Raw genomic sequence first — 26,513 nt, forward strand, 5'->3', positions numbered from 1 at the left:
AAGAGTAGTTGAAGCTTGTAATAAAACTGACTATGGTGAGATAAATATACTAACATATCTTGGATCATATGAAATCACCAATTCCCAAGTTGAAGACTCAAAACCCAGAAACTCACTACCATGTAGCGACATGCAAATGTATAAACATCGCCATGTAAACACTTAATGTAATTACGATCACAATAATGGACTTCTTAAAAAGATAAGCAGTGATAAACAATTATCTGTACTTTATTTTTGAAATGTATGTTTTAAAGACGATTTTGCACAAACAGATCGATATATGACAGTATTTACTTTGCAACATGTTGTTAGAGGATAAATCCTTGGGCAGTTTGTAAAACGAGTGTGACATGCGAGGATGGAGTACAAGTTATATATGTTGTGTTAGAATGTTGGTTGATTGAACTCAGTATTGTGGAGTGAAATGACTGTAAATATATCTATTCAACAACAGAAACTCGTCCTGCATTTATATTATTTAAAGAAAATGAATCCGAGCATCCTCTAGACCAGTAAACAAAGCTGTATTTCAGAATGGACTACGAGCCCCAACTTTCAACAAAGAAGAAGACTAAAAGATGAGTATTATAAACACTGTTCATTCAAATTCGATCGTTGCTACCTCTCCCTGCGGTCTATCACCATCTCAGCGTGCAAAGTGATCAGCCGCCCAAATTTAAGCTTACGTCAAAATTAATGAATCGATTTTGGGCTACAAGGAGGTGGTGATGGTCAGAAGCTGCATTGAATGTTTTTACACATGAAGAACTAAGGGCTGTTGATAAATAAGTAAGAAGAACGAAAATTGTGCACCATATCACCCACAATATATAATGTACACATACAAGCAATAGTCTTATTACTCTGCCAGTACGGGGATCAGGCCTTATAGTCTGTTCCACGCTCACCAACTCTACCTTGGCTTTCTGACACTCCTTCTACTAGGATTATATTCCACTGTTTGTCTAGGGATTCTCTGAAGTGGCATGAACAATATTTGCTCTTTCCAATTCTGTTTTCGTTGGATTCCTTTTTTAGCTAATGACTGTACCCTCAGTTGATTCCTTTTTTCTTCATTTCTTATTCTGTCTTATATTGTTCAGCCTTTCATTGATGTAAGGAACTTAATTTCTGGTATTTAAAGTTGTCTTAGGTCTTTTGATCTTCATGTCCAACTTTCTGCTCTATATAATAAAGTGGGTAGTGCCATGAATTTACAAAATTTCATTTGGGTTTTTCTTCTAGTTTTACCCTTCAGTGTTCTTCTTATCCTGCCACCTATATGTTGATAGGTGTTAGCATTATTATTTATATCTTCCACTTCTTCAAAAGTTATATCACATCCTAGATGCTGGAAATGGATCACCTGTTCCGTTATTATATTCTTGATTGCTATTTAGTCCTTAGTCCTTAGGGGGTATTTATCTTTAGATTATAATTTATATTTGTATTGTTTAATCTATGTATGGCAATTTGTAGATTGCCTTCACTGTCCTGTGTAATTAGCTGGTCGTCGGCAAAAAGCATCGCATTTAGAAATTTGCCTTGCCCAACTCTTATACTTTCAGGTATTCTGTCCATCGTCCATTCCCTGACCAGCTCGTCGATTCAGATGTTGAACAGTGCAGGTGGCATACCTCGCCTTACTCCCGAGCAGTAGCCATAAATTTTGATCACCATCCCGAAAATTAAATATAACTAATTAATTTTTTGTTTGTTACAGATACCTGCCTGCTGTGCTGGTATGCATCAGACAGTATCTGCTAGGAGAGTCAAAACAAAATGGAGAAGCCTGCTGGTAAAATGTAGTATCACGTGGTAATTCTAGTGCACAAAGAGTTCTACATCTACATTCATACTCCGCAAGCCACCCAAAGCTGTGTGGCGGAGGGCAAGTTGCGAATCACGATGGAGGCATTAACGGAAAGGGAGAAAATCGGTCACTGATCAGGTTTCAACATGTAGCACGACATTTAGAACATGAAGAATGTCGCCACCTGTTGGGTTCAGCGACTGCTCACGCACATTCAGAAACCGTCCAACGAACTGAGGCAGCAGCGGAAACGTAGGCAGCTGTATCAGGACAATTCAGATGAGATCCCAACCATCGTCAGGGAAGGCAAAGCTGGGTGTTTTTTTGGGAATGAATCAGTGTCGTAAAAAGTAAAATCGTACAGCATGTAGGAGAGGGTGAGACGCAGTACCGGCAGATAGCCTACCCCTCTCGAAAAGCACCAAGAGGGGCACCAAGTTTAATGTCCCCATCTGACAAACAAATCACCATCAACCATCCCATACCCTCACTCCAAGAGACGCGTCAAGAGGTCTGGAATTTAATCCGTGATGTTGACGGAAAGTCTGGCGCTCAGTAACTCTGCGCCACCACCTCTCCTGCCCTATGGCGAAAAGGCAATGGGAAAGCTGCCAACAACGTGTGATGTACGTAGGCAGTTACCCATCTAACAAACGGAAATACATGATGTTGCTCAACTTTGATGCTCCGACAGGAACCAGTGTATTCAACGAGACATGGCCGTTGGCTTTGGTGTGGTGTCAACAGGTTATACTCGTAGGGGCAAATCCTCAAAGGAGCATAGTAGCGGAATCCCCTGACGAGCTTACAGAAGACTCTTAGGATGATGTATCGTGGGAAACTGTTTCTGCTCCAGAGAAACATCCCACTTGCTCTGCACAGGACACAGTCACACATAACTACTTCTTTGGGATGTCAAATTTCGTTCCATTCCCCTATACTGCTTACAAGGCAGCCAGTGATTCCTTCTCTTTGCTCGGATGGAGAAACCATTGTGTGGCAGGTATTTCCAGAATAATGATGAGTTGCTTCTCAACGTGGAACGTTCCCTGAACAGACGAAATGCAGCCTGCTATAATCGAGGTCTCCATCAAGTCATCCGTTGTTGGGTTAAACTGTGTCACGTTGAATGGCGGACACGTGGAGAAAGACCAACACGATCACGCAGTTTCACGTGTCGCAACCCGCGCCCGATTAGCCGAGCGGTCTAAGGCGGTACAGTCATGGACTGTGCGGCTCGTTCCGGTGGAGGTTCGAGTCCTCCCTCGAACATGGGTGTGTGTGTTTGTCCTTAGGGAGACCAAGAGATGACTACACTAAGCAGATTCAGAAGGATGTAGGTTGCAGTAGGTACTGGGAGATGAAGAAGCTTGCACAAGATAGAGTAGCATGGAGAGCTGCATCAAACCACTCTCAGGACTGAAGACCACAACAACAAACAATATCTGAAACACATCCCGAGAAAAATATTCTCAAGGAACATGCTTCTTTCGGGCCAAAGATAGTAAACCTCCCTTTAATAATCGATCAACCGCGTACTTCTTGTTGCGGGGTGCGTCCTTTACTGGAATAAACAGATGCAAGTCGGAAGGTGCGAGATCCGGGCTGTGCTGTGGATGAGGAAGACAGTCCAGTGAAGCTGTGTGACGTCGCCTCGGGTGCGAAGACCTGTGTTAGGCCTTGTGCTGTCATGCAGAAGAAGAAGTTCTTTTTCATTTTTATGCCGATAAACACGTTGAAGCTGTTGCGTCGATTTCCTGAGCGTAGCACAATATACTTAAGAGTTGATCATTGCACCATGACGGAGGGCATTAAACAGAATGACCCCTTCAGAGTCCTAGAACATGACTGCATGACTTTACTGGTTGAAGGTGCGGCTCTGAACATTTTCTTCAGAGGAGAGGCGGTGTGGTACTACTGCATGGATTGCCGTTCTGTTTCCGGTTGGATGTCACCAGCCCATGTGTCATCGACAAAAAATTGTCACGATCAGCCTCGTAACTCGCAAGCAATTCTGCACACATGGTTCTTCGTTGCTTTCAATGGTCTTCTGTACGGCGGCGAGGAACCCCGCGGCAGACAGCTCTGAGTATCCCAAATATTGGACACTACCAACAGAGGCATCTAGTTGCGGCGCTAGGTGTTTGACTGTCGACAGTCGATCTACTTGAATGAGAGTGTGCGCACGTTTCAATATTGTAGGAGCCACAGCTGTGTGGTGCTGGCCGACCCGCGGCAGATCGGATGTTGTTGCCTTGACGACAAACACCTCGCCCAACGACTCACCGTGCTTTTGTTCACTGTACACATTCTACAAGTGCCCACGAATCACTGCGATGCTCTGGTTTTGCGCCAAAAGAAACCCGATGACAGCTCTCTGCTTGGAATGCGCCCCCATTACAAACGTCACTTTGAAGTCTACGAATAGCGCCGCAACTTACAGGAATTTCGTCAAGCTTTAGGAACTGAAGCGGAAATATTCCACCATGTCCCACAATAAACTCCAGATTTCTTAAACTGAAACTGGCCGAGAAAAAAATGTATTGTATTACATACTGAATACCCTTCGTACTTGTATGTTGATCGGACCTACTGATAATGAATCTCGTAGAACGTGTATGAGTTGATTTATTTCAAATGCTTCAAATGGCTCTGAGCGCTATGAGACTTCACTTTTGATGTCATCAGTCCCCTAGAAATTAGAACTACTTAAACCTAACTAACCTAAGGACATCACACACATCCATCCCCGAGGCAGGATTCGAACCTGCGACCATAGCGGTCACGCGGTTCCAGACTGAAGCGCCTAGAACCGCACCGCCACACCGGCCGGCTGTTACTGTACAGAACTGAGGGAGAGAAACATCGTAATTAACCAGTCGAGATTATAGAGTCAGTACGAGTAGTTCGATTAGCCCATGTCAGACAACATACTGAAACTGATGTAATATGTTGAAAATCCTCAAAGAGCAGCATGCCTAACGATCTGAGTGTAGTGTGGGAACGTAGTAGATCCGCCTATTACATGTGCCGTACAGTAACTATATACACTCCTGGAAATTGAAATAAGAACACAGGAGAATCTGACAGTAGTAGCGAAAACTCTTTATAGGAATGTTCAAATGGCTCTGAGCACTATGGGACTCAAATGCTGAGGTCATTAGTCCCCTAGAACTTAGAACTAGGTAAATCTAACTAACCTAAGGACATCACACACATCCATGACCGAGGCAGGATTCGAACCTGCGACCGTCGCGGTCGCGCGGTTCCAAACTGTAGCGCCTAGAAGCGCTCGGCCACCCCGGCCGACGAATTGATTTAGTGTCTTCCTTCAATCAGACATGCTGCAGATCCTAAAAATTCAAACAATAGACAAGAATAAGCCACACTTTTGTTGTAGACGCTGTCTCCCCTGTAGCGGAGCCACACCTTCCAAAAATTCTCTCAACTCTCCGATGTTGACCATTCGTCTTCCATACTAACATCCTTACGTGCTGGTTCCATTTCATATGCCTTTCCACCTTTACCCCTCTATACTTAACCGATGTGACTGTGTCAAACAGTGCACCACTGACACTGTCTTGTCATATCAGATGATTGTCTTTACTGCTCAGCTGCATTTATTTACATTTATCGACATCTACATCTCCATCCATACTCCGCAAGCCACCCGACGGTGTGTGGCGGAGGGTACTTTGAGTACCTCTATCGGTTCTCCCTTCTATTCCAGTCTCGTATTGTTCGTGGAAAGAAAGATTGTCGGTATGTCTCTGTGTGGGCTCTAATCTCTCTGATTTTATTCTCATAGTCTCTTCGCGAGATATACGTAGGAGGGAGCAATATACTGCTTGACCCCTCGGTGAAGATATGTTCTCGAAACTTCAACATAAGCCCGTACCGAGCTACTGAGCGTCTCTCCTGCAGAGTCTTCCACTGGAGTTTATCTATCATCTCCGTAACGCTTTCGCAATTACTAAATGATCCTGTAACGAAGCGCGCTGCTCTCCGTTGGATCGCCAGTATCTCTTCTATCAATCCTATCTGGCACGGATCCCACACTGGTGCACAATATTCAAGCAGTGGGCAAACAAGTGTACTGTAAACTACTTCCTTTGTTTTCGGATTGCATTTCCTTAAGATCCTTCCAATAAATCTCAGTCTAGCATCTGCTTTACGGACGATGAACTTAATAGGATCATTCCACTTTAAATCATACCCAATGCGTACTCTGAGATAATTTATGGAATTAACTACTTCCAGTTGCTGACCTGCTATATTGTAGCTAAATGATAGAGGATCTTTCATTCTATGTATTCGCAGCATATTGCACTTGTCTACATTGAGATTGAATTGCCATTCCCTGCACCATGCGTAAATTCATTGCAGATCCTCTTGCATTTCAGAACAATTATCCATTGTTACAACCTCTCGATATACCACAGCATCCGTAAAAAGCCTCAGTGAACTTCCGATGTCATCCACAAGATCATTTATGTATATTGTGAATAGCAACGCTCCTACGTTACTCTCCCGCGGCACACCCGAAATCACTCTTACTTTGGAAGGCTTCTCTCCGTTGAGAATGACATGCTCCGTTCTGTTATCTAGGAACTCCTCAATCCAATCACACAATTGGTCTGATAATCCATATGCTCTTACTTTGTTCATTAAACGACTGTGGGGAACTGTATCGAACGGCTTGCGGAAGTCAAGAAACACGGCATCTACCTGTGAACCCGTGTCTATGGCCCTCTGAGTCTCGTGGACGAATAGCGCGAGCTGGGTTTCACACGACCGTCTTTTTCGAAACCCATGCTGATTCCTACAGAGGAGATTGCTAGCCTCCAGAAAATTCATTATACTCTAACGCAATACGTGCTCCAAAATTCTACAACTGATCGACGTCAGAGATATAGGTCTATAGTTCTGCACATCTGTTCGACGTCCCTTCTTGAAAACGGGGATGAGCTGTGCCCTTTTCCAATCCTTTGGAACGCTACGCTCCTTTAGAGGCGTACGGTACACCGCTGCAAGAAGGGGGCAAGTTCCTTCGCGAACTCTGTGTAAAATCGAACTGGTATCCCATCAGGTCCAGCGGCCTTCCCTCTTTTGAGCTATTTTAATAGTTTTTCTATCCGTCTGTCATCTGTTTCGATATCTACCATTTTGTCATCTGTGCGACAATCTAGAGAAGGAACTACAGTGCAGTCTTCCTCTGTGAAATAGCTTCGGAGAAAGAGATTTAGTATTTCGGCCTTTAGTCTGTTTAGCAAGTTTTCGAACACAAATTCTACAAAAGCCATCTTGTATCCTCTTACAGTCATTCTACGACGATAACTTCCCGGACGCTAGATTAAGAAAAAGCAAATCTACGTTTGTAGCATTTTTAGACTTAGAGAAAGCTTTTGAGAATGTTGCTTGGAATACATTCTTTCAAATTCTGAAGGTGGCAGGGTAAAATAGAGGGAGCGAAAGGCTATTTACAATTTGTACAGAAACCAGATGGCAGTTATGAGAGTGGACGGACATGAAGGAGAAGCAGTGGTTGGGAAGGGAGTGAGACAGGGTTGTAGTCTCTCCCCGATGTTATTCAATCTTTATATTGAGCAAGCAGTAAAGGAAACAAAAGAAAAATTCGGAGTAGGTATTAAAATCCGTGGAGAAGAAATAAAAACTTTAAGGTTCGCCGATGACATTATAATTCTGTCAGTGACAGCAAAGGACCTGGAAGAGCAGTTGAACGGAATGGACAGTGTCTTGAAAGGAGCATATAAGATGAACATCAACAAAAGCAAAACGAGGATAATGGAATGTAGTCGAATTAAGTCGGGTGATGCTGAGTGAAGTCCCATAGTGCTCAGAGTCATTTTTTTGAAGACCACAACAACAACAACTTCCCAGACATGAGAGCATCATCAGCAAACAGCCAGAGACTGCTGCTCGCGCTGTCTGCAAGGTCATTTATGTATCCGGAGAGTAGACCTAAGGTTGGTCCTATCACATTTCCTGGTGGCACACCTGGCGATACCTCCGTCTCTGATAAACAATGTCGGGCACTTACCACTGGAGGCGACGTCCAGAGTGTAGGTCTCGTCGGTCTCCCAGCTGAGAGCCTGGGGGCTGTCCCTGGTGAGCACCGTGACCAGCACGTCGGTTCCCGCCCCCGCTGCCGCCCCCGCACCCGCGACCTCTCCCCCGCCGCCGTGGCCGCCGGAAGCCGCCAAGGCGTGTTGCAGGTCTCGCACCCAGCGCCGAGACGCCGCGTCCACCAGCTCCCTGCCCTGTTCGCCGGCCACTGTAACCGAAACAACACCCCACGCCGTGAGAGCGCGTGAGACTTCCCACGACATCACAAGTGACGATCCTGATGGTTATAACAAGTTGGAGAGAAAATCTCGCGTTGTATTACACTGCCTTTAAACTTAATAATAGCAAATCAAGTATAGTCTTCGAAAGGTCAGCTAATAAAATATTTGTGTACATTGATCACTGGTTCCTAGCCAATTTTTTGTCACTAAACTTTGAAAAAACACACTACATGCAGTTCAGAACTTGTAAGGGGTATCCCACAGGTATATGCCGAATATACGATGACAAGCAGATAGAAGAAGTGGACAGTGTTAAATTCTTCGGATTACAGTTTGATAATAAATTCAACTGGGAGGAGCACACCACAGAACTGCTGAAGCATCTTAACAAATTTTGGTGTGCGTACTGTAAGACCTTCAGAACACACACCATCACATTATTTGACTTGTCGCTCTAACGAAGTAGGCGAGTGTAAGCAATATGTGCTTTGGTCTTATCGTGGCGTGTTTATCTTCTGCCGTTAGGTCAGACGATAGAAATGCCACTTGCACCGCTTAGAGTAGCAGAATGACGGTGACCAGCTTTAAACAGAACTTGATTAATTTTCACACAAATTTATTAAAATAATAACAAGCATAAATATTACTTAAGTTGGTTCTGGATGCTATTTACAATTGACAATCTGAAATTCCTTTGGTATTGGTACGTTAATCTTATTCTCACATATATCTCGGATACTTGACAAAAGTGTCTAAACATTTATCTACATGGCCATGTACAGGAACATGGGGATCTTATTAGGCGCAGACTGAAACTTCATTATAGATTGGTACAGACAAATGTAGAACTCGTACAGACTGGTACAGACTAATGCAGACTGTTACAGACTGGTGCAGACAAATACATACTGACGAATCGGAGGTCTGTACACTCATTATAATACCTCGCGTGTTCATGTATCACTGCACGAGTGTGCTCCGCGAGGAGAAAAGGTTCTACGTTAGCAGCAATCTCATTGGCTGCGTTACATATTAATACGCGGATCGGCGGAAGCAGAATTTGGTCCGTCTCTATGGCAGCGCCGTCTCGTAGTGCGGAGACGGAAAGCACTGCACCTGCACTGTTGTGCTTAGCGGGGCGCGCTCTAGTGGGAAAGTTGTGTATGCACTGACTATGCAGAACTATGTACACAACACAAATTGCTATCTGCAATGCCAATTGTGTCAGACATAGGGGATATAAAAACGAAAAAGCTGGCATACTACACTCCTGGAAATGGAAAAAAGAACACATTGACACCGGTGTGTCAGACCCACCATACTTGCTCCGGACACTGCGAGAGGGCTGTACGAGCAATGATCACACGCACGGCACAGCGGACACACCAGGAACCGCGGTGTTGGGCGTCGAATGGCGCTAGCTGCGCAGCATTTGTGCACCGCCGCCGTCAGTGTCAGCCAGTTTGCCGTGGCATACGGAGCTCCATCGCAGTCTTTAACACTGGTAGCATGCCGCGACAGCGTGGACGTGAACCGTATGTGCAGTTGACGGACTTTGAGCGAGGGCGTATAGTGGGTATGCGGGAGGCCGGGTGGACGTACCGCCGAATTGCTCAACACGTGGGGCGTGAGGTCTCCACAGTACATCGATGTTGTCGCCAGTGGTCGGCGGAAGGTGCACGTGCCCGTCGACCTGGGACGGACCGCAGCGACGCACGGATGCACGCCAAGACCGTAGGATCCTACGCAGTGCCGTAGGGGACCGCACCGCCACTTCCCAGCAAATTAGGGACACTGTTGCTCCTGGGGTATCGGCGAGGACCATTCGCAAACGTCTCCATGAAGGTGGGCTACGGTCCCGCACACCGTTAGGCCGTCTTCCGCTCACGCCCCAACATCGTGCAGCCCGCCTCCAGTGGTGTCGCGACAGGCGTGAATGGAGGGACGAATGGAGACGTGTCGTCTTCAGCGATGAGAGTCGCTTCTGCCTTGGTGCCAATGATGGTCGTATGCGTGTTTGGCGCCGTGCAGGTGAGCGCCACAATCAGGACTGCATAGACCAAGGCACACTGGGCCAACACCCGGCATCATGGTGTGGGGAGCGATCTCCTACACTGGCCGTACACCTCTGGTGATCGTCGAGGGGACACTGAATAGTGCACAGTACATCCAAACCGTCATCGAACACATCGTTCTACCATTCCTAGACCGGCAAGGGAACTTGCTGTTCCAACAGGACAATGCACGTCCGCATGTATCCCGTGCCACCCAACGTGCTCTAGAAGGTGTAAGTCAACTACCCTGGCCAGCAAGATCTCCGAATCTGTCCCCCATTAAGCATGTTTGGGACTGGATGAAGCGTCGTCTCACGCCGTCTGCACGTCCAGCACGAATGCTGGTCCAACTGAGGTGCCAGGTGGAAATGGCAAGCCGTTCCACAGGACTACATCCAGCATCTCTACGATCGTCTCCATGGGAGAATAGCAGCCTGCATTGCTGCGAAAGGTGGATATAAACTGTACTAGTGCCGACATTGTGCATGCTCTGTTGCCTGTGTCTATGTGCCTGTGGTTCTGTCAGTGTGATCATGTGATGTATCTGACCCCAGGAATGTGTCAATAAAGTTTCCTCTTCCTGGGACAATGAATTCACGGTGTTCTTATTTCAATTTGCAGGAGTGTATGCTTACTTTCATTCCATAATGTCATATGGGATTATTTTTTGGGGCAATTCATCAAGTCAAGCTAAAGGTTTCTGGGCACAAAACATAAAAACGTGCAGTAAGAGTTATATGTGGTGTGAACTCAAGAACATCCTGCAGAAGCCTGTTTAGGGAACTAGGGATACTAACTACTGCTTCCCAATATATTTATTCCTTAATGAAATTTGCCATTAAAAATATATCACTTTCTCAAACCAACAGCTCAATTCATAGAATCAATACTAGAGATAAGAATAATCTTTACAAGGATTTAAAGTCACTTAGTCTTGTACAAAAAGTTGTGCATTATTCAGGAGCAAACATTTTCAATGACTTGCCAGCAGCCATAAAAAGCTTAACAACCAATTAAATTCAGTGTAAGCGAAGCCTAAATGATTTATTGGTGGCCAACTTCTTCTACTCCATTGATGAATTTCTCAGTTGAACCAATTGATTTCTGTGTATATATGTATATAAGTACAATACAACTTCTGCACAATTTCAGTGCAGTAATGCGTTCATTGTAAATAAGTGTGTGTGTGTGTGTGTGTGTGTGTGTGTGTGTGTGTGTGTGTGAAGTACAATCTAACTTCTGCACCAGTTCAGTGCAGTAATGTGTTCATTGTAAATAAGTATTTAGTAGGTGTATTAGACGTTTATTACCTTATAAAAAAGTAAAAAATTTTTTTATTTTAAATTCAGTGGATTAGTATTTGTAAAGTGATTCTTTCATACAGCCTTCATTAAAACATGACGACCATGCCACTTGGGACCTGTGGAATGGTACATTAGCTTATTTGTTTGAGTTTGTAAATATCTGTCATGTATTGTTGTTTTTCTGACATGTCCTACATCCTGGAGGACCTCCTTACTACGGATCAATTGGAATGAAAATAAATCTAATCTAAACAAGAGGACCCTCCATGTTGTAAATCACAGATTTTGATGTGCTTCAAATATGTTGTAGAGGCACTTGCCCTGAGTACCTGGCTATTCGCTTTTTCAGCGACGGGCGTTGGTTTTTGAAAAATCGATTTTGAAGTTGATTGTGCGTTTCATATATCCGTAACGTTACATTCAATCCCTGCAAGTCAGCGTAGTGCAGCGGTAAAGTTTTACGGCTGCGGCCCTCGAGGTACCATGCTCAGATCCTCCTCGTGTACTTTTTCAAAATCGCCCAATTTTTCAGTTTTATTTAAAAGAATATTAACAAATTGTGTAAGGTGTGTGAAATTATAAAGATATATTCGGTTATTAATTTTTTCTGCTATAAAATATCACAACATCTTATTTTTCATCGTCCATATTGCTTGATGTGCCAGAACAATATTGTGGGTGATATTTATCATAGAACCAACCGAAGCACAAATTTTCGCAGCACCACGTCCATTTTATGAAAGCAACCGTCTTGCAGGCGCACGGTTTCTTCAAGAGCGATAGCAGGAAACACAATTCTTTTGCATTCAAAAAGATTTCTCTTTCATCCGCTAATTTCGATGCGAAGCATGCGCACCTAATCATATGCGCTGAATTGATGTAGGATTAGCGAACGCACTTTTATCGAATCTTCCCTAGAAGCGATCTCTCTATTGTCTTTCATCAAGTCGGGACCATAATGAATAATTTTCGTGAAGATTTTCACCTATCGGTAAAAATAAACATCGCAGGGCTGGCAGTAAGGAGTGCACTTTGGTGGATCCACTTTTAGGGTGCAGGTGCTCGCTTTCCTTTTGTCAGTGAATAGATGATCGTATAAAGTTGAATCGATTTACCTTCCCCACGAATCGATAATGTGCAAAAAAAATTTCTGCCCCAAGTACGGAAGAATTACAGAACGCAAACATTCTTCTTACACCAGTTTCGTGAACTTACCGGATTTCGTGCACGACACGACTACATTTATGTATTTCCCAGTTAATTCGTCTACTTGTTTTTGAACGTCAGGGCCAAATTTTCCGGACGGTTCTTATATACATAAAAAATATGTGGGTATAGGATTCGAACGTTGTACCTCCAGCGCGGCAGGGGTGAACCTTTACCACTGCGCTACGGTAACTTGCTTGGAGTTTATGTAATGTTACGGTTATACAAAGCGCTCAGAGTCACACTATATAAGCATGGAAGAATGGACGAGACGTTTCAAAGACATTCTCAACAAAGATGGTAGAGAAGGAGCACAGGTAGCAAGTGAAGAGCTCACTCCGCAAGAGCCTGGTCCCTCTCACTCCAAATGAGGTCCGAAACTGAATCAACAAAAAGGAAGAAAGCAGCGGGACCGGACATGCTTTACAACGAATACCTTAAAGACACAGCCCATCTGCTAGCACCAGCCTGGACAAAACTTTATAACAAATGCATTGAAACAGCAAAAATCCCAGGCCAGTGGAGAAAATCAATAGTAAGGCTAATGTACAAAGGGAAGGGCGACGCAAAGGACACAAACAAATACAGCGGAATAGCCTTGGAAAACAACCCTTTTAAGGTATTCACAAAACTAATCACAGGAAGAATAAGACACACTTTGGAAGACCACCTCCTAGAATCTCAATTCGGGTTCAGGGAAAAAAGATCCACTATCACAGCAGTGGAGCTGCTTTTAAAAAACGTATGGGAAACCATCGATAAGAAGTCAAAATATTATGCTGTATTCATAGACTTCACAAAGGCCTTCGATCTCCTCGATCGATCATTAGTGAAAAGGATGCTCGACGAAACCCTGGGAAGAGACAGCGTCTGGACGATGGTCATAAACTCAGTAAATGAATGGAACGAGAGAAGGATATCGGGCAGCCTCGACCTGTCTGAAACAATAAGGCAAACAAACGGAGTACTCCAAGGAGACCCACTGCTGTTCATTCTGGCAGCAAAGGACATTATGGAAATCGCTCAAGACGAAGATGTCGAAACATATGCCTACGCGGATAGGCTCAAAAAACTTAAATAAACTACAGGAGACTATAGAAGACGTGGAAAAATGGTGCACAAAACACAAGTTCGTAATCAACACTGACAAGACGGAAAAGATGGTATTCAGACCAGGCGGGCAAATTCCAAAAACTACAAGAATTACACTACAAGGAAAGCAAATATCTATCACAAAAGATTACGTATATCTAGGGATAACACTCCAGCAGTCCGCAAAGTGCTTCACTAAACACACAACAGAGAAAGCGACACAAGCCATCAGAGCGACAAACGAAATAAGTTCCATCAGAACACTAAATCTAGACGCAGCTGTGGCACTCTTCAAATCAAAATTAATACCGATACTGGCTTTTGGATAGAAATCATATGGATACACCTAAATGAAAAGAACTTAGAAACATTGGAAAGAGTAAAAGCAACCTATATCAAAAGAGCATTAGGGGTAGCGAAAACCACAAGATCAAGATTAGCCTACCTTATCGCCCGAGAAACTTTCCTCATAGAGGATCTAAGGACAAGGTTCTTACTTCTCAACACATCAGCATCGGAGAACCTACTAAGATCGCTACTCAAGAAAAGAGAGGAAGTACCTAAGGAATTCTATGGATCCGGGGCCATGATCGACCGCACTTGGACAGCAGCAAATTTTGAGATGAGACACGTACTTACAGGACCAGCAGTACACGGATTCCTCCATGAAATTTGTGCAAATACAACATACCACGAACCGTCAAACCTTTGCAAGTGTACGCTATGTAGACAATCTTGTGAGAGATACCGTATAGAAATATGCCACATGAGGACCAGATCAATTACAGACTGTGCAATAAATGGTTCAAATGATAATCTGTTATAATAACCGCACTGAATGTAATCTACTACTAAGAATTATGCAGATACTCAATAGATAAAAAAAAAATGGTTCAAATGGCTCTGAGCACTATGGGACTTAACATCCGTGGTCATCAGTCCCCTAGAACTTAGAATTACTTAAACCTAACTAACCTAAGGACATCACACACATCCATGCCCGAGGCAGGATTCGAACCTGCGACCGTAGCAGTCCCGCGGTTCCGGACTGAGCGCCTGAACCGCTAGACCACCGCGGCCGGCACTCAATGGAGCCTTCTAATTCATTCTCAAATGATTGTTATCTAATGTATAACTATAATGGCTATTTCGCTGCAATAAATCGTTTAAAAAAACAAAGCGCGCAATGAACTTCAAAATCGATTTTCTCAAAAACCAAGGCCCGTCGCTAAAAAGGCGGATTGTTAGGTACTCAGGGTAAGTGCCTCTACAACACATTTGAAGCGCATCAAAATCCGTGATTTACGGTATGGAGGGTCCCCTCGTTAGTTGAAACTTGTGACAGTGCGGTAGGGAGAGCGTGCTGGGAAGCGCAGAGGTGACGGCAACCCGAGACCTACTCGGCGCGCAACATGTCAGCTTCTCGCTTCACTGAGTCAACAGCAAACCGCGCGGGAGCCGGCCGATGTGCAGTCTTTTTCAAACGATTATAAAGAAACTCTTCGGTAATAAACTCTGAGTCTCGCACATCATGTTGCTTAATTCGTCAGCTTGATGATGAAGTGCCTATTTCGTTAATCGTCATAGTTATTGTGGCATCTCGATATTAATAAACTACTATAAGCTATTCTTAAAGTTTTCACAGGAAAATATGAATCTGCATCTGGTGTGTGTTAGCTCATATACTGCTCCATAAGAAATTTAGATAACATGCTGCATTATTCTTTAAGCTCTCCAATGTCGAGACAATTGAATGTGTGTAAACTGCTCCATCACGAACGCAGGCTCCAGTGAAAAAGCTACAATGAGATATTCGTAAATCCCTCGTGTCTTATAAACGGTGTGAGACATCGAAAGAAGAGTTTTGCAAACGATAGCGCACAAAGAGGAGAGTATTTTGCCATATGACTAATATGCGGAACTCCCTGGTCAGTGCGTCCACCTTTGCTCCACGTAATTGCGGGTATGGCGGTGCCATCTACTGGTAGAGAGACTGACGCGTGGGCACCGTTTGATGTTGCAAAGCGGCAATGTAGTTTCACGCCAAAGAGAAGGGGTCACACAGGTTATCGTCCACTACTGAATATGCAGGCAAGTAAGCAGGAACGAGGAGTGATTCGATTTTTGGCGGCAGAGGGAATTGGAGGCCGTGAAGTGTATCGAGGGATGAAGGCTGTGTACGGTGAGTACAGTCTAAGCCGTTCAAGTGTTGTGGAATGGTGCAAGCGATTCATTGGGGGGCGCGTCACTGGACAGGCTCATCGTATCATCACATCGGAAATGGTTGCGGAAGCGAATTTTTTTAGTCTTGGACAACCGCAGAATCACGATGGACGGGATCCATCAGTTACTGCGTATTAGCGCGGGCACCGCCCACACCATAATGCATCCACACTTGAACTTTCGAAAACTCTGTGCGCAGTGGGTTCCCCACCAACTGACCGCCGAACAGAGCGGTGGCGCTGTCTTTCATTCATCTGCAACGTTATCATGAGGAGGAATATGGCTTTCTGTCGCGTATTGTCACAAATGAAGAAACATGGTGTCACCGTTTTGAACCGGAAAGCAAGCGTCAGAGCAAGCAGTGGAATCATGGGAGTTCACGACCTCTTAAGAAATCAAAGGCCGTGCACATCAGTTCTGGTAAGGTCACGATGTCCTTTCTGGACTACAAGGACCCACTGCTTGTCGAGTTCCTGGAGCGGGGAACCACCATCAATGCCCAGTGTTACCAAGCCACTTGACACAATCTTAGACGGTCCATCAGGTCGAATCGCCGAGGCTTGTTGTCCAGTGGCGTTATCGTCCTGCATGATTGTGCCCACCCACACACGGCCAATTCGGTGAAGACGACATCGCAGCAGTCTGGGTGGGAAACGCTGGAACATCCGCGGTACAGTCCCGACCTTTGACCGTTTGACTTTCATGTGTTTGGACTTCTAAAACAAGCTCTCGTACATCGATTCGCAGCGGACGAAAAAGTGTGTGACTGGGTCCAGGCCTGGATCCGACAACAGCCTACTAGGTTTTTCAAGGATGGAATCGTCCGGCTAGTATTGCAATGGGACAAATGTGCCAGCAGTTTTGTCGACTATTTTTGAGTATGTGTATTGTGTATAACTACATTTTTGAGTTAGTAAAATCGTTACCGTTACTTTACACTAGAGACCGGCTTTCGTTTGAATGCCCCTTATACCGCGATAGTCAAGCTACTAGAGTTTCTTTCAATACAATAATGTAATATTTAAGGACAATCAGAAGCTAGTGAAACGAGAATTACTGTGGTTTAGGTGAAGAAGTTTCATGTTTATTTTTACATTGACAGTGGGCTTTTTCATAACTATTGACCTGTCTTATTCTCAGTTGCTAGTTTAATAGTACACTGCTTCAGAATTCTGTCTGAATTTCAGTTGTATTAGAATCTCAGTGAGATGAATGTTTGTAAACTCTGCCGTGTTTTGGCAAAAGCAGCAGATTTTAACATGGCAACAAGAAAAGTTACATATGACTTAAAAGTCTCAGACTCCTTCATGAAGTCCATGCCTCCTCCACTAACTTTTTAGTATGGCTGACAGCTCGAGGCCAGATCTGTGGGACCAGCCTTATACATGCTAGATCCAACTTTATACAATGGAACATTTCTTTCCACCCAGAGCAAAATATTCGCCTTCCTTCACTGTATGGTGGGAGCTTTATCCATCACAAAGGAGTGGTAAGGCGTTTAGTCCATCACTATTGTTGGATTCGGAGCAATATTTTGCAGCACTACATTATTCTTCTGAAGAAGAGGAAGTTGTTAACATTGAGTATAGATTTAAGTGTGAGTCAGTCGTTTCTGGAAGTGTTTGTATGGAATGTAGCCATGAATGGAAGTGAAACGTGGATTATAAATAGTTTAGACAAGAAGAGAACAGAGGCGTCCGAAATGTGGTGCTATAGAAGAATGCTGAAGATCAGATGGGTAGATCACATAACTAATGAGGAGGTCTTGAATAGGATTGCGGAGAAGAGGAGTTTGTGGCACAACTTGACTAGAAGAACGGATCGGTTGGCAGAACATGTTCTGAAGCATCGAGGGATCACCAATTTAGCATTGGAGGGCAGCGTGGAGGGTAAAAGTCGTAGAGGGAGACCAAGAGATGAATTCACTAAGCAGATTCAGAAGGACGTAGGCTGCAGTAGGTACTGGGAGATGAAGAAGCTTGTACAGGATAGAGTAGCGTGGAGAGCTGTATCAAACCAGTCTCAGGACCGAAGACCACAGCAACAACAACAACAACATTGTATTCACAGCCGGTGAACGTGTTCTTGGACGACCACTTTTATTATGAATCTCAAGTTCAGACGAGCTGCACCGTTCTTATGCAACCCCAACACCAACACAAAACACTAGTTCACAATACCTGAGAACTGCGGAACACTTCAACGCTAGGAAGTACCACTTTACAACGTGAGCTGAGAACGTAACTGCATCTACTGCCCGACACCACGCGCTGGTGTTTATCCACGGCGTGGCTACAGGGGCGCTTTGCCTATCGAACTGCTGGCGGCGTGCTAGGGAAAGCCATTGGTGTTACCTGCGCAACAGCGTCCGGGAGCCAAAAGTCAAAAGTCGCAACTAATTTTAAACGCACTACAAGATATAAATGAAAAAGCGTGACAAGTATCACGTCGGTGGAGAGAGGAGCTCGAAGATTGAAGTTATCCCTAGCTGCGATCACACTTTCTTTATATTACGTTTGGTTGTTGTTACTATTGTGGTTTGTCTATCTGAGGAATTCCTTTTGGTCTTCGTTGATCTTCGCGTAGCGTCCAGTTTGGTGTGTGTTTGAGGTTTACGGGCGCTAAATCCAGTTTGGTCGAGATGTGCCTGACGCCACCCATAAGTGTAGGAAAGAGACGTTTGCAACATAAGCTGCTGCAGGCAATAGCGATGAGCCGAACATCCTTCGAAGTAGAATGCCAACGGCGTTAAGGCTTGTTTGTATGATCATTAAGAGCTTGTCTGAAAAACGCGATGAGAGTGAATCGTTGCATAAACAGTGAAGATTAAACAGTTTTTGAACCACAAGTTGGTGACTCGTTCCTTCAGTAGAGTTACTAACAATTACCGAGTAACTTAGGAGAATTTGTCGGGACTCTGTCAACTTTTACTGCATCAGAAGAGTTTGACAGGTGTGTGGACTCTCGCAACATACACTCCGCACCTTCTTTCCATCTAGAATACAGGTTGCAAATCTTACTCACGGTGGCTTTCCAGATGGTAACTGATGGCCGCTAAAAGCGCAAGACCAGGAAGAAAATCTGCTTGCTGGGCTTACACGGTAGAGCAGGCGGAATAAATGACTAAATTTATAAATCGTTTGGGTGTACACAGTGCGTGAAATGAAGCATACGGGCAGCCACCTCTGCCAGTAACAAAGTATGTAGCCTGACTGGGCACCACATCGAACTGATCCTGGGTACACACACATAGGTACATTTTTCTATGTTTGTGCTCTTCACAGGTGTGCTGCAGGATATGTAAGTCTTCACTACACGATATTTCAGCGACCCATCTGACTGCCATCTTCAAGTGCGATCGTTCAGTGCATAACCATGCCAGAACTGTATGAACATCAGAAGGCGGCTGCTTTATACCTCTTGCTGAGGCTACTGCGTCTGTGCGAGAAACGGGGGAGCTGCCGCCTGCGAAACGTAGAATTGCAGTGCCGTCGGCGGTTGAAACTGGCGAAAGTGATAAATCGCAAATTAAGACGTAGCGGGTCGAAAACCAGACCGTTGTTCCTTTATATCAGGTAAAATAGGGTTCCATATCTTGCTTGAAGGAAAACATTTATCTCTATTTATAATGTTATCAGATGATAGTATTTCAATGGATTCCTTGAGCACACAATCCCAGTGACGAAAAGCGGGAGCAATAATTTGCCCTTCAGCACAAACAATGTCTGCCATCTTGTCAAATCTGCTGTCAATCAAAGTTTCTAGCAGACACGCGAAACACGCCTAATGTTTGACAAACGCGCCAATCAGCGCTGTAAACGATCAAATGTTTGACAGACCCAGTAAAGGTTTGATTGTGTATGGGGGCCTTAACAGTTAACAGTGCTTAAATGGCATTTAAGCCCATTTCCTAACGTGGCTACAAGACCATGCATGGCCGAGCCTACAGTACGTCTGTCCTCTCGGGCGCTAGTCGCATTTGGCCATTGAGGTCCTTTAGACCGTTGAGTACGGCATTCCTGAACCCATGTGGTCCCGACCAATGTGAACAACAGTGTAATGTGCAGTTTCCATACAACACCATCCTGCCTCCGTCGAATTCCGACATTTGCTGGTAGGCGGTTTTCCTTCTTACATGAGGCGTAACACGATCTTCTCATAAACGTAAAACATTTAAATGTGATTTCCGAATGAGAAACCCGAGGTGTAATCTTTCAATATAGACGAAATATAGGTGTCATTACTAATACCTACGAGTACTTTGTGCAGCTGCACTCAGCTGCTAATTCTTTGCGTATCCTAGCACGCATTGCATTTTGGTAACGATATGTCGTTTGTTAAATGCCGTGTTTATGGTGTTGCGAGTGTATTAGGCAGTATTGTATTTTCAGTTCCCATCATTCAGCTATCAGAGTGTGACAGCTCCACTACAAGCATAACATTTAAATATTTACTGCATTTAATTCTAGGTATTTATATATAATGAGAAGTTTGGAAAGATAATCAAAGCTCAAGGAGAAGAAATACAAACTTTGAGGTTTGCCAGTGACATTGTAATTCTCTCAGAGATGGATGAGGGCTTTGAAGATAGTGACGGAAATGACTTTTGTTGTGGCTTAGTTAGTATTAACCACGGTTGTTTTCTTGACGTATCCGATACGCAGTGATATCGAGATACCAGTGGAAAAACCTTAAACGAAAACAGACCTTTTAGAAGATAGTGCCAGCTAGCATTTACACCTCTGACTGAACATATCATATGTGCCGTTCATTGTGTACCAAGAAAGGTAATATGAGAATGGAGGACAGGACCAAAAGAAGGTATTAAAATCACAATGGAGAGAAAAGGGGATAATCTGAGGATTTATTGTTTGACTTTTGCAGACGATCTTGCCATCTTAGCTGAACCTATAGAAGTCTCAACAAATCTGGTAAGTCTCCTACAAGAGACAGCTTTAAACAAAGGCCTAAATTATCTCTTATTTTAAAAAGTGAAGAATATGTGACAGGCGTGAATAAGGCACTGACATACATGCAAATTTTTACGGAACAATGAAAAGGGCTACACTACATGGAACTGACTATCGAAGAATAAGAAAGGCTATAAAATTTAAATATCTAAGTGAAATAATACAACCAAATTCTTTGGACGAAGCAGCTAACTTAGTAAGGGCAAGGAGAATGTAAGTGGCTTTCCAATTAACAAAAAAACCTGTAATACACGAAATCTGTTTCCATAAATGCAAATCTCTGCCACTACAACAATGTAATTAGACCAAACTGCTTTTATGCTTCAGAATGCCTTTCGTTAAAAACAGACGAAAAGCTAGGTGAAATAGAAAAGAGGGAAAGAAATGTAATCAGGAAAATATTGGAAACACATTATGAGAATGGGTAATGGAAATTAAGAAATAACAAAGAACTGTAAAAGAATAGCCGATTATTAAACACAATGGGGAACAGAAGAGTTGTGTTCTATGCACACCTAAAAGGCTGGATGAAAAAAAAGAGTTTTAATTTTTTCCACAGTGGCGTGCATTTTAGACGTTAAAGCAGGCTTGAGTGCAATGGAAAGAGGAAGAAAGATGAGAAAGAGAAAAGAGCAAATGTAAAAAGTTCCAGGGGCTTCTAGGAGGAAACAAAAAGACAGATGGAGTATGAGGGAAGGAATGAGAGATAGATATAGGGAAACAATGACAAGCTACTGGTAAGAAAGGAATGACAAATGCAAAAAGACGTAAATTATTTCACGTGGTCGTCAGTAGACAGAAGAGAGCGGAAGAGATAGAGAGGAGAGACACAGAGAGAGAACTGAATATATTTGAAGTCACTTTAGTTTTTATGCATCAGTCTGTACCAGTCTTAATAGATCTGATTTTTTCTTTTTTTTAAGTCAGTTACCTGATTTCCGTTATTGTGGCTGGAGTGTTTGTCTGTATTTGGAGTAACAGAGAAGTGAGAACAGGAACAATATGATTGCGAAATAACGAGTTGTTTTGACAAATACAAGCGAAAAGCCGGGAGTAATGTTGATCTGTGTTAATGACCATAATATTTGCATCTGGAATTGTATCTCAGAAAAATGATTGTGCTTTGCCGATTTTCGCTTATCGTGCACGAGTGCATGTAGATTACAGCTCCTGTGTTGTATGGTGAGATGTCTGTACAGTTTGCTGTAACCGAATTCATAAATAAAGTGCGTTATGAACAGCGTTGAAGGGTGCATAATGAAACAAGCAGAGTATAAGGTGATCTGCCCAAAACATTTTATAGCTGTACCTACAGGGTGTTTCAAAAATGACCGGTATATTTGAAACGGCAATACAAACTAAACGAGCAGCGATAGAAATACACCGTTTGTTGCAATATGCTTGGGACAACAATACATTTTCAGGCAGACAAACTTTCGAAATTACAGTAGTTACAATTGTCAACAACAGATGGTGCTGCGGTCTGGGAAACTCTATAGTACGATATTTTCCACATATCCACCATGCGTAGCAATAATATGGCGTAGTCTCTGAATGAAATTACCCGAAACCTTTGACAACGTGTCTGGCGGAATGGCTTCACATGCAGATGAGATGTACTGCTTCAGCTGTTCAATTGTTTCTGGATTCTGGCGGTACACCTGGTCTTTCAAGTGTCTCCACAGAAAGAAGTCACAGGGGTTCATGTCTGGCGAATAGGGAGGCCAATCCACGCCGCCTCCTGTATGTTTCGGATAGCCCAAAGCAATCACACGATCATCGAAATATTCATTCAGGAAATTAAAGACGTCGGCCGTGCGATGTGGCCGGGCACCATCTTCCATAAACCACGAGGTGTTCGCAGTGTCGTCTAAGGCAGTTTGTACCGCCACGAATTCACGAAGAATGTCCAGATAGCGTGATGCAGTAATCGTTTCGGATCTGAAAAATGGGCCAATGATTCCTTTGGAAGAAATGGCGGCCCAGACCAGTACTTTTTGAGGATGCAGGGACGATGGGACTGCAACATGGGGCTTTTCGGTTCCCCATATGTGCCAGTTCTGTTTATTGACGAAGCCGTCCAGGTTGAAATAAGCTTCGTCAGTAAACCAAATGCTGCCCAAATGCATATCGCCGTCATCAATCCTGTGCACTATATCGTTAGCGAATGTCTCTCGTGCAGCAATGGTAGCGGCGCTGAGGGGTTGCCGCGTTTGAATTTTGTATGGATAGAGGTGTAAACTCTGGCGCAAGAGACGATACGTGGACGTTGGCGTCATTTGGACCGCAGCTGCAACACGGCGAACGGAAACCCGAGGCTGTTGGATCACCTGCTGCACTAGCTGCGCGTTGCCCTATGTGGTTGCCGTATGCGGTCGCCCTACCTTTCCAGCACGTTCATCCGTCACGTTCCCAGTCCGTTGAAATTTTTCAAACAGATCCTTTATTGTATCGCTTATCGGTCCTTTGGTTACATTAAACCTCCGTTGAAAATTTCGTCTTGTTGCAATAACACTGTGCTCTAGGCGGTAGAATTCTAACACCAGAAAAATCCTCTGTTCTAAGGAATAAACCATGTTGTCCACAGCACACTTGTACGTTGTGAACAGCACACGCTTACAGCAGAAAGACGACGTACAGAATGGCGCACCCACAGACTGCGTTGTCTTGTATATCTTTCCCATCACTTGCAGCGCCATCTGTTGTTGAAAACTGTAACTACTGTAATTTCGAAAGTTTGTCCGCCTGAAAATGTACTGTTGTCCCAAGCATATTGCAACAAACGGTGTATTTCTATCGCTGCTCGTTTAGTTTTTATTGCCGTTTCAAATATACCGGTCATTTTTGAAACACCGTGTATAACCTGTGATTACTAACACATGGAGATCAGTGTTGGTTAAATACTTCAGAAAAACAAAATTCCGAACTGTTGACCCGTAAACTCCAATAGTTAGGCCAAAATCATTTCTAATGAAAGGCCACATTGTACACACCTGGAAATTGAAATAAGAACACCGTGAATTCATTGTCCCAGGAAGGGGAAACTTTATTGACACATTCCTGGGGTCAGATACATCACATGATCACACTGACAGAACCACAGGCACATAGACACAGGCAACAGAGCATGCACAATGTCGGCACTAGTACAATGTATATCCACCTTTCGCAGCAATGCAGGCTGCTATTCTCCCATGGAGACGATCGTAGAGATGCTGGATGTAGTCCTGTGGAACGGCTTGCCATGCCATTTCCACCTGGCGCCTCAGTTGGACCAGCGTTCGTGCTGGACGTGCAGACCGCGTGAGACGACGCTTCATCCAGTCCCAAACATGCTCAATGGGGGACAGATCCGGAGATCTTGCTGGCCAGGGTAGTTGACTTACACCTTCTAGAGCACGTTGGGTGGCACGGGATACATGCGGACGTGCATTGTCCTGTTGGAACAGCAAGTTCCCTTGCCGGTCTAGGAATGGTAGAACGATGGGTTCGATGACGGTTTGGATGTACCGTGCACTATTCAGTGTCCCCTCGACGATCACTAGAGGTGTACGGCCAGTGTAGGAGATCGCTCCCCACACCATGATGCCGGGTGTTGGCCCTGTGTGCCTCGGTTGTATGCAGTCCTGATTGTGGCGCTCACCTGCACGGCGCCAAACACGCATACGACCATCATTGGCACCAAGGCAGAAGCGACTCTCATCGCTGAAGACGACACGTCTACATTCGTCCCTCCATTCACGCCTGTCGCGACACCACTGGAGGCGGGCTGCACGATGTTGGGGCGTGAGAAGAAGACGGCTTAACGGTGTGCGGGACCGTAGCCCAGCTTCATGGAGACGGTTGCGAATGGTCCTCGCCGATACCCCAGGAGCAACAGTGTCCCTAATTTGCTGGGAAGTGGCGGTGCGATCCCCTACGGCACTGCGTAGGATCCTACGGTCTTGGCGTGCATCCGTGCGTTGCTGCGGTCCGGTCCCAGGTCGACGGGCACGTGCACCTTCCGCCGACTACTGGCGACAACATCGATGTACTGTGGAGACCTCACGCCCCACGTGTTGAGCAATTCGGCGGTACGTCCACCCGGTCTCCCGCATGCCCACTATACGCCCTCGCTCAAAGTCCGTCAACTGCACATACGGTTCACGGCCATGCTGTCGCGGCATGCTACCAGTGTTAAAGACTGCGATGGAGCTCCGTATGCCACGGCAAACTGGCTGACACTGACGGCGGCGGTGCACAAATGCTGCGCGGCTAGCGCCATTCGACGCCCAACACCGCGGTTCCTGGTGTGTCCGCTGTGCCGTGCGTGTGATCATTGCTTGTACAGCCCTCTCGTAGTGTCCGGAGCAAGTATGGTGGGTCTGACACACCGGTGTCAATGTGTTCTTTTTTCCATTTCCAGGAGTGTATTTCACCATAGCCGCTTGCAGAAAAAAAAAGGCGTCGAAGTTCTCGTGGACGAACATTAAGTGAGAATTCGATCCGGTGGGACACGGTGGCAGAAAATTCTTGGACTGCAGCTGACCAGAACTTTATCTGCAGAAGAACTGCACTGGGACTCGTAAAACTTTTATATACGTGTTTTTAAAGCGCAAGAAATACGAAGACTTAATATTATTTCCTTTGGATTTCACTAACATGTCGACTGATGCAGTACTATGTACGTCTACATGTACACGTAGTCGTTATTGGAGTTGAGTTACGAATTACGTGATTCTGCTAACAATTTGCTTACAAGTAAGCAAATATTATTTCCTCCACACAGTTATATAGAAATTGCTCGTTACTGCTAAAATGAATCTTCTGTGCCATTGTATGTGATCTTTTACTTAGGAATTGGGTGATGCCGTCGCGTGGGGTATCATACACTGAAGCGCCAAAGAAACTGGTATAGTCATACGAGATATGTAAACAGGGAGAACACGGCGCTGCGGTCGGCAACTCCAATATGAGCCAACACGCGTCTGGCACAGTTTTAGATTGATTACTGCTGGTACAATGGGAAGTTATCAGGATTTAAGTGAATTTGGACTTGATGTTATAGCGTGCGCACGAGCGATGGGAGAGAGCATCTCCGAGGTAGCGATGAAGAGGGGATTTTTTCGTACGGCCATTTCACGAGCGTAGCGTGAATATCAGAAATACGGTAAAACATAAAATCTCCGACATCGCTGCATCCGGAAAAAGATCCTACAGGAAAGGGACCAACGACGACTGAATAGAATCGTTCAACATGACAGAAATGCAACCCTTCCACAAATCGCTGCCGATTTCAATATGAGACCATCAACAAGCGTCAGAGTGCTGATCATTGAACGAAACATCATTGATATGGGCTTTCGGAGCCGAAGGCCCACTCGTGTACCCTTGACGACAGCAGAACACAGAGTAATACGCTTCTCCTGGGTTTGTCAACACCGATTTTGGACTGTTGATAAATGGGAACATGTTGTCTGGTCGGACGAGTCTTGTTTCAAATTGTATCCCTAGGATGTACATGTACCCGTATCAAGACTACCTGATGAAGCCGTGAATGC

The 26,513-nt window shown here is 44.6% G+C and overlaps 1 protein-coding gene across 1 annotated transcript in view; it reads right to left on the minus strand.

Annotated features, from left to right (window-relative positions):
* Positions 1–26,513, minus strand: part of LOC126354818 (chitooligosaccharidolytic beta-N-acetylglucosaminidase-like) — a 283,179-nt gene that overhangs the window by 77,873 nt on the left and 178,793 nt on the right. Inside the window, exon 4 of the mRNA XM_050004757.1 lies at positions 7,878–8,111. Within this exon, the coding sequence (XP_049860714.1) occupies positions 7,878–8,111 (234 nt within the window). The remainder of the gene's footprint in view (positions 1–7,877; positions 8,112–26,513) is intronic.

This window comes from Schistocerca gregaria, chromosome 3 (genome assembly GCF_023897955.1).
Source record: "Schistocerca gregaria isolate iqSchGreg1 chromosome 3, iqSchGreg1.2, whole genome shotgun sequence".
NCBI classification, from domain to species: domain Eukaryota; kingdom Metazoa; phylum Arthropoda; class Insecta; order Orthoptera; family Acrididae; genus Schistocerca; species Schistocerca gregaria.